We start from the raw sequence: 9,806 nt of genomic DNA, 5'->3' as shown, positions 1-9,806 counted from the left end.
GTTGCACTAGTATTAATAGATTCTCTAGATGGATACCACCTTTAGAAGGTTTACTAAAATTCAAGGTTGATGCGTCCTTTAATCCAGCTACTAACCAACTTGGTACAGCTATTGTACTACGTGATCACACAGGTGCATGCCAAGAAATCAAAGGAACATATGCCAATGGAGTATGGAGCCCGGAGATGGGAGAATGCATGGCGATAAGAGAAGCTTTACTATGGGCAAACACAAAGCAACTGTTAAGGATTCAAGTAGAAGCTGATGCTAAACTCGTGATCCAATCAATAGCTGAGCAATCTCTTCTTATTCAACGGGAGAATAGGAATATCTTAAAAGAGATTAAACATAGCTTTAAGTTTTACTCTTTGTAGTTTTTCTTTCATTAGGCATGATGACAATCAGGTTGCTGATCATATTTCAAAATTAGTCAGAGAATCAACAAATGCTATAGTCGCAGAAAATAATTACTCTGCAACAGTTTGTAATCTTTTGGCTAAAGACCAAAACTTTCCCACCACATGATGATCATAAAATTTTCTATTCTATCAGGAAAAAAGTAGGCTAACGTAGCAAATAGTAGAATTCTAGCCATTTTGTGAATCACTGATTTCCGAACTAATATGCTCAAAACTGCTGGAAGACAGTATTGAGGAATCTGCTTTCGTTCTGGTGAAAAGGTTGGAACTGGGTTGCTGAAAAGAAGAAACAAAATTTTGAAACTGCCGATTGAGATTTGCTTGTAGGGCTTGAGGCGAGAACTGATCTGGTCTTTCAAGAGCTTTTACCGCTGAGTTTGTTGAAAGATTAATCTAACACAAAACAGATACAAAAAGAGTAAGGAAACTAAAGAGATACTGCACAACATGCTTGTTAGCATCTAAATTCTATGAGAAACATATACTGGCTGTAGTAAAAGAAGTCAGAACCAATTCAATAAAAGATCAAAGATAAGAATAATAGGTCAGAACTAAGATCCAAGAAGTAGTAAATGAGCCCAAGTTTCCAGCTTCAGGTAGACGAAACACTTTTTCAAAGCATCTTTAGATTCTTTACAAGTTCAATCAAATTTTTAGTAGATGTCAGGAACTAATTGAGGTACGATATTGTAAAATGAAATGTTCTCATACGATTAGGCTGAATGACTCTTGAGCAGTACAAATAGTGTCATAACCATGAGGTCCACAACATATGTTTTCGTATGATGATTATCCGCATAGATGATTGTTATCTAGGTTCTAACACTGATTACATTGTGATAATAATTCTAAATCAAACTATGATACCAAACATCTTTCAATCTCAAATCTAATGCACATATGTAGTCGCAATTCTTAATAGTCGTTTAAGATACAAATCATAATCAGGATTTTGACAGAACACTGGTAAAGCTGAATGAGGTTCTTCTGTATAGTTTTTCTAATCCAACCAGAACTTAAGTCTACTTGTAATTAGGTCACAGGTTAAGGGTCCAAATTTTTATAGTGCCGTAATAATTTTCATCTCAAACAAAAAGTTAGTAATTAACATTAAATTTCAAATAGAAAATACAAGTAATTTCATCAAAAAACGATCAACATGATTTTTATCTGGAAAATTAAATTGAAATTAACAAGACTTACGGATTGAGAAGCGATGTTAACCAAAGCTTTGGCGAGAGGCAAAATACAAAACCTGAAAAATTAATGAAACGAAGAATCATATTTATGTTTCTAACCAAAGAAAAGTGGGGAGAAATAGAGTCGAGGGGGATTACATTCCTCTGCCACCAGTTAAAGCTTCTTCTGAAGGTTCCTTCCATTCGTCAAACCTGTTAACCCAAAAAACTGTTAGAGATGGATAGAGAAATTGTAATCTAATTGAGTGAGTGAGACAAAGACTTACACCCAACCATAACGACGATCAAATAAAAGACGCTTAGAAGAAACAGCATTTCTGGTAGAAGCAGCAACAGAAGAAACACTGGATGCTGAGATGGTCGATTCCATTACCAGTTTACCACCACCACCAACGCCAGAGAAAGAAGAGGTTTGTGGAACTACTTATCTGCGGAGTGCTAAACCTTGCTTTGAGGAGCTGGTGGGGCCAGGATGTTCCGGCCCTAGTTCGGTTGCCAGCGAGTGAGTGGTCAATTGAAAAGGGGTTCTTAGAGTTGGGCTTATTTTGGTAATATTGTGGCTTTTTCTCTGCTGTACCGCACTGCACTGTGCCGTGTAAAAAAACAGTTAAATGTTTGGTAAATCATATATTAAAAGTTAAAGCTAATTAAAAAGTGATCAAATTGTGTTTGATAAAATATAAGTTTACTTATTGTACTTATAACAAATGACAAAAACATACGTAATCTTTTAACATTGTTTTATTTTATTTTATGGATTTAAACACAATTAGATATTTATATATTTTATTAAATAGCTATTTTTTATTATAAATATAATTTGAGATAAAATAAAAAAATCAAACATTTATTTAATATTGACTCTTGTTTTTATTTTTGATAATCTTTTTTATGGATTTCACTACATGTCTGATTTTTTTAGCAATAAAATTCCATTAAATTTTTAGCAATTTCATCTCTTAATTTTTTTTTCAATTTCGTTTGATCGCTGTCGATTAGTAGAGGTACGTTGTTCTTCTTTGGCGAAGGAGATCAAAGCCTAGCAATCGCTACAATCCGTGTATATACATATGAAAGTGTAGAATGAATATCAAGACTATGTACAATATAAAATAAAATCATTATAATGGTATATAATATATAATTGAAAATTGAAAATAATAAAAATAATAAGATTGGAAAATAACAACTTTTAAAAAATATGATACGGAGAACAATAAGTTGATTATCAAAGATTTAAGGGCAATTTTGGTCATTTATAAAATAAAGCATGGATACAAAAGAAAAATCATGCATTAAAATTAGATGAGACCAAAGCTTATGTTTTTAGAACTTCTAAAGCTCCCCTTCCCCAACTTTTAAAGTTCGGGGAATTTTGGAAGTGCTTTCGGTTAAAAGCAATTTGAAAATATTTTACCAAACACTAAAAAATAATTACTATATATATTTTGAGTTAACGAAGTAGTGACATCTTCAAATTTTGAGTATTCACAATCTTGCATAACGTTAACTGAATCATCCGTTAGATTCAAATCTTATAGATTGGTTCGCACCAAACACAGATTGTTAGATATTTTCATGTTTGCCTGTTCTGATACCAATTGAAAAGACGAGGGTACCCAAATACACCACAATTTTTTATTTATCAACCTATAAGTCCTCTTCCGATGTGATCGTCGATGGAGAGAGTCGAGACAATACGGCAATTCGGTTCACACTTCGTATGATCGTTTATGGATACGAGATCGAGACAATACAACAACAATATCACATGTTTGATTGACTATGGATACAAGATAAATACAATATGACAACAAAGTGTGTACTTGATAATAGGTTCGATAATAACCCAAACTCTATAGGATCAATATCAAGTATTACGGAGTTAACGTATTTGTGTATTTTAATTAATTATTATAACAATTATAATGCGGAAAACAAAGTAAAAGACACAGCAACAAAATTTTAACGAGGAAACCACAAACGCAGAAAAACCCTGGGACCTAGTCCATATTTGAATACTCTCAGAATTAAACCGCTATACAAAATCAAATATCAACTTCGTATAGTTGACACCAGGCATACTACCCCTACCTACTTAGTTCCCTCAGTATCCCTGCGCCTTCGACTTTTTGTTTCACGCACATGAATAACAATTCCTTTGGATCGTATTCCAAACAACAAAGGAATAATCTATTTGGTAACCACTCTAATAAATCTTGATACAATATACGATGAGTTATTGACAAAGGTTCTTATGTTTAATCTAATAAAACCCTTTGTATGGTTAGATCAATCTGTCCAATAACAACCGAAATAGTCAAGTTTAGATTCACACTCAATCTATATATATCTCAAAGGGAAACTATAGAGATTTCTGATCTCACATAACTGATCAATAAGATCTATTAAAAAATTCTGATTCTAGTTGGACCCCGTCCGCTCAAGGTTTGTGCACTAAATCCACAAGATACGAAAACTAATAAAAATTCTCCTTCGTCTTCAAATCTCTTCAAATCTTTTATTGCCTTCAAATACTTGTACAACACCACTTGAATCCTTTTGTGATCAATCACACACAGAACGGAGTCTGTTAACAATGGATTATCATAAGATGTCTTTAGATCTAACAACAGTTCCAAAGATCCCGTCGATACTTTGATCTAGTTTGAGTGAATCTTATATCAGAAGAGAAGATTCTCAAGAATAAACAAACTATGTGCAATCGAAGTTTCAATAACCGTTAGTCGATCAAATCAAATTGAAAACTAATAACACTGAAATTATCTAGTCTAACATCAACGGTACTCCGAAATCTTTAGACGAGCGGTCGTAAGAGATTTCACCTAATTAAGATACTTTCCTCTCTGATTAGACGGATCCACCAGAAACAATAAGAAATGAAGTTTGCCTGGCTCTTAGTATGGTTTGCTAGAAATGCAAACTTAGGTATTTATAGACCAAGGATGTTTGGACACCAAGGAATTTTCAAAACCGAAAATATACTCAAGATATGCAATGAATGCCCAAACTCGGTTTTCCTAATTCCAATAAATGCAGTCCAATATTTTTCGAAATCTCTCACAGAAAATCTCCAATTAGTAAATGTACATTACTAATTTTTTTTCGGAAATTAAACCATATAAAACTAAAAACCTTAATTAAAAGATTCTCAATTTATTTCGGTACAGCATCACCTTGAGTACCAAGGAATATCTTTGAACAATAAATGATAAGATTTAATGCTTATGTTCAAAGTATGTTGACATCCTTATACAGAAAATACTTATTTCGAATCTACACGGATTTGCTTCTTGGAATCATTTTTACCACACTTCCAAACGAGTTTATAATTGGTTCTACCATAATTCGAATCTTACTATGTGATTGTTCATATAAAATCACAATAGTTAGTTGTGATCGGTCCTACCAAGTCACATACATGGGTTCGGATTGGTTATACCAATCACATGGATCGGTTCTACCTAAATATGGTACCTGCTTGTGATCGGTCATACCAGTCACTAGGATCGGTCATACCAATTACAAGAATCGGTTTCATATACACATGGTATGTACTTGTGATTGGTCCTACCAGTCACTAATATCGGTCATACCAATTATAAGAATCAATCACACAACCTCTTATGATCGGTCACACCAATTACCAGAATGAGTCATACCAATTACAAGGATCAATCATACCATATCATGGTGATTACTTAGGATCAGCTACACCAATTACCAGAACCGGTCATACCAATCATAAGTCTAGGTATTATGATCGGTTATACCAAGATACATAACCTGAGATAAGACCGGTTCTACCAACACACACATATTGGTCATCCGAAGAATACGCAATGAATAGCCGGACCAATATACCTATTGATTTCCCTTTCAATTCATGAACTAATTTCACGAACATACTTCTTTTAAACAATTATAAACATCGTTTCCTAGGATGAAATCTTCACCATAAACTCATACACATAATCGTAAAGCAATATACAAGATTATGGCGATGTCATATCTACGAAGTTCAAAAGATAAGCATTATACTTCGTAATATAATTCCTTAACACTATTACCATACTATTATGATGTCTATCCACTAGAGTATTATATACGATATATACATCTTCGCATGTTATGTTTTCAATATAGCATGACTTGAAAGATACGTTAGGAATGAAGCAAATTCAAGTCAATATTACTAACCCCAAGTGGAAGGATTATGTCGTCGTTATAATCGTTACTTCTTCTCATTCTTCAGAGTAATAGTTTTATGTCTCAACATTCCTAGACTTTCTAGTCTAACCTAAACCAATCTGTATCACACAAAAAAGTATATCGAATAGATAAATATGTCTCCCACGGATATACCTACGAGTTTTGTTCCGTATTTTGATAATTCAAGGTGAACATGAACCAATTGATATACCGGACTTATATTCTCGAAGAATAGCCTAGAAATATAAATCACCTCACAATAATCTTAATCGATTAACGAAACAAGATATTGTGGAATCACAAACGATGAGACGAAGATGTTTGTGACTACTTTTCAATCTTTCCTATCGGAGAATAAATCTCGAGCAAATATTAAATAAGATAGTACTCAATCACGATAGAAAACAACAAGATCAGAATAAGCAACTACAGAGAAATAGTTGGGTCTCGCTTATCAATCCCAATGAAGTCTTCAAGTCGTTAATCTACAGGGTTTCGTGAAAAACCTAAGGTTAAAGAAGAATCGACTCTAGTAGCAACTAGTAACACACTAGAGGTGTGGGGATTAGGTTTCCCAGTTGCTGGAGTTCTCCTTTATATAGTCTTCAAATCAGGGTTTGCAATCAATGCTACCTTGGTAACAAAGCATTCAATATTCACAGTTATATGAAAACTTGATTAGATACAAGTTGTTAGAGAACTGCTCGGTCGAACTCGCATGCGTTGCTATCTCAAGCATGTTTGTCAATGTTAGTGATCAAAACTATAAGTCTTGATTTCTAGTCTACTATAGTTAAGTCTCGGACTAGGATAGAAAGTGCAGTTGAGATCGAGACTCCATGGAAATCATCATACAAAGACGAAGAACAACTCAAGGAACTAGTGGAACTTCATCGACTAAAAGGTATGTGGATACTTGAACTATCACTCAAAAGTCTATCTACTCTATCTCCTATCTTGAAACAAAAGTCGTTTTGCTATATAGACTTTGATTATACACATTTGCTATTTCGAGCCGAGTTTATGTCGCTTATCTATTTCTCGAAATATGTGTTGGTAAGATTTCGCTTTGGCCAAGTTCATCTTTACCTAGTGACGAAAGTCATATTATGTTTCAATTACTTGAAAATGGCTTTGACGAAAAAATAGTTTGTGAACAACAACTATATAACATCCTCTAAGAATGTTTCAATGATTGAAATGAGAGTTTAGATTATATAATCATTGTTGGATAAAAGCATTATGTGGTAACTCATACATGTATAAGTCCTTATTCCTTAAACCAAAGTATGCGTACTTTGTTGCTGTTGATGGTGGTTTTTAGCTTAGGTTAAAATCGTAAAATTGTACATCTGACATGACGTCACTATGACCATTAGCACATTTATTGAATCAATCAGCATGCCTACGTAAGAATTACCGGGGTACCCTTTTTTTTTACATGGGTCATGTTCCACGGCAGAACCCTTAACACTGACTGACATTATCTATGCCAAACCCAAATTCTCATGCTACCGCGCCAAGGCATGCTAACCATGCCATCCGCACCACTGCGCCAACGGCAGACCATGCCAGCCACATCTCCGCGCCATTCATGCCAACCATGCTAGCCGCACCACCGCGCCAATGGCATGCCATGCCAGCCGCACCTCCGCGCCAAGGCATGCCAACCATGCCAGCCGCACCACATGTGCCAATGGCATGCCAACCACCTTGACGCGCCATACCATGACGGCCTTCCCTATGCGGCTACCAAAACGAAGGCGTGCGATGATCAACGGCCACCCTTCCATCTTAGATGCAAATCTTAGCCGTCCAAGGTCGCCAAACAACGCATGGTAAACTTTGGACCAAAACCCTAGTTTTGGCCACGCCAAACCGCGCCAAGGCATGGCGTGCCACGTGTTCCAATGGCATGCCAACCACCTTGCCGCGCCATACCACGCCGGCCTTCCCTATGCGGCTACCAAAACGAAGGTTTGCGATGATGAACGGCCACCCTTCCATCTTAGATGCAAATATTAGTCGTCCAAGGTCGCCAAACAACACATGGTAACCTTTGGCACAAAAACCTAGTTTTGGTCACGCCAAACCGCGCCAAGGCATGCCATGCCAACTACCTTGTCGCGCCATACCATGCCGTCCTTCCCTATGTGGCTACCAAAACGAAGGCGTGCGATGATCAATGGCCACCCTTCCATCTTAGATGCCAATCTTAGCCGTCCAAGATCGCCAAACAACGCATGGTAACCTTTGGCCCAAAACCCTAGTTTTGGCCACGCCAAACCGCGCCAAGGCATGCCATGCCACATGTGCCAATGGCATGCCAATCACCTTGCCGCGCCATACCATGCCGACCTTCCCTATGCGGCTACCAAAACGAAAATGTGCTATGATCAACGGCCACCCTTCCATCTTAGATGCAAATCTTAGCCGTCCAACGCCGCCAAACAATGCATGGTAACCTTTGGCCCAAAACCCTAGTTTTGGCCACGCCAAACCGCGCCAAGGCATGCCATGCCACATGTGCCAATGGCATGCCAACCACCTTGCCGCGCCATACCATGCCGGCCTTCCCTATGCGGCTACCAAAACGAAGGCGTGCGATGATCAACGACCACCCTTCCATCTTAGATTCGAATCTTAGCCGTCCAAGGTCGCCAAAAAACGCATGGTAATCTTTAGCCCAAAACCCTAGTTTTGGCCACTCCAAACCGCGCCAAGGCATACCATGCCACATGTGCCGATGGAATGCCAACCACCTTGACGCGCCATACCATGCCGGCCTTCCCTATGCGGCTACCATAACGAAGGCCTGCAACAATCAACGACCACTTTTTCATCTAAGATGCAGATATTAGCCGTCCAAGGTTACCAGCTAACGCATGGCAACCTTTGGCCCTAGTTTGGTCGCGCCTAAACAAAGCCAAAACCCTAACTTTTGGCCGCGCCTAAACTAGGCCATATTAAAGCCATAATGATCATGCTTTCATGCCACTGGCTACCAAAACGAAGGCCTGCAACAATCAACGATCACTTTTTCATCTAAGATGCAGATCTTAGCCGTCAAAGGTTACCAGCTAACGCATGGAAACCTTTGGCCCTTGTTTGGTCGCGCATAAACAAATCCAAAACCCTAACTTTTGGCCGCGCCTAAACTAGGCCATATTGAAGCCATACTGATCATGCTTTCATGCCACTGGCTACCAAACGAAAGGTTACAATAATCAACGACTACCTTTCCTCTTAAGATGCAAAATCTCGACCGTCGAAGGTCACCACCGAGTCGGCAAGTATCCCAAGCTCAACTTGCCAGAAAAAAACAACATGCCACATGTTTTCCACGAAAATGCTCGAGACATCAACACATGTCACAAACTGGGGGATGCTCATTGGGTATTGGTTTGAAGGTTTACAGCGTGCGGCGTACACTACGCCCGTTATAAGACAGTGTCATAAGGATGAGGCGGTTAGTAAATACAGGGAGTAATGGTGAAACGCTTTCTTTTATGGAATATCAATTCCAGGCGTTACCGGTTACCACCCCCTCCCATTTACTCACCCGTTTTCCATTTCTTAATGAGACCAGAGTACGTTTCACTTCGACTGGTATAAATAGGCATTACCTATTTCCACAAAACAACAAGTTCAAGTCATGAGGATACAACACTCAGAAAGTATTTGCTAGCTTTCCATCTGTTAGCTTCCCACTTTCTGATACAAGTCGTGAAACAACTACTCTTCCAGAATCAACTATTCTGGTCCCAACACTCTTCGCTTCCCTCCCCAAAACCAACCCTTCTCCTTCATTTTGTGACTGAAGAAAGTATGGAAGGGCCATTTCTTGGTTTAAGCCGGATTTGTACAGATTGCTCTCTCGAATCTAAAGTACTCCCTTGCAGTACATTGTTTAGGGTTTAAACTCATTTCTCACCCACACACCCGCAATTACCAA

General features: G+C 37.9%; 1 protein-coding gene across 1 annotated transcript; it reads right to left on the bottom strand.

Annotated features, from left to right (window-relative positions):
• Positions 1–337: 337 nt before the first annotated feature.
• Positions 338–2,045, bottom strand: LOC113278037. The gene is made up of 4 exons (XM_026526983.1): positions 1,885–2,045; positions 1,757–1,810; positions 1,623–1,674; positions 338–812 (listed from the first exon to the last, which is right to left on the bottom strand). Exons 1-4 carry the CDS (start codon positions 1,986–1,988, stop codon positions 588–590), a joined length of 435 nt encoding a protein of 144 aa, XP_026382768.1. The 5' UTR covers positions 1,989–2,045; the 3' UTR covers positions 338–587.
• Between the last annotated feature and the right edge of the window lie 7,761 nt (positions 2,046–9,806).

Source organism: Papaver somniferum, chromosome 5 (genome assembly GCF_003573695.1).
Source record: "Papaver somniferum cultivar HN1 chromosome 5, ASM357369v1, whole genome shotgun sequence".
NCBI classification, from domain to species: Eukaryota; Viridiplantae; Streptophyta; class Magnoliopsida; order Ranunculales; family Papaveraceae; genus Papaver; species Papaver somniferum.
Note: the sequence above shows the minus strand (reverse complement) of the source record. Positions and strands in the feature narration are given on the sequence as shown.

Bases quoted from the DNA above. Each gene is read 5' to 3' on its own strand.
- LOC113278037 (XM_026526983.1), bottom strand. From the start codon at position 1,988: ATGGAATCGACCATCTCAGCATCCAGTGTTTCTTCTGTTGCTGCTTCT. The intron at 1,811-1,884 runs GTAAGTCTTTGT...TTGGGTTAACAG, and splicing joins GATCGTCGTTATGGTTGGGT to GTTTGACGAATGGAAGGAAC. The intron at 1,675-1,756 runs GTAATCCCCCTC...TTAATTTTTCAG, and splicing joins TTAACTGGTGGCAGAGGAAT to GTTTTGTATTTTGCCTCTCG.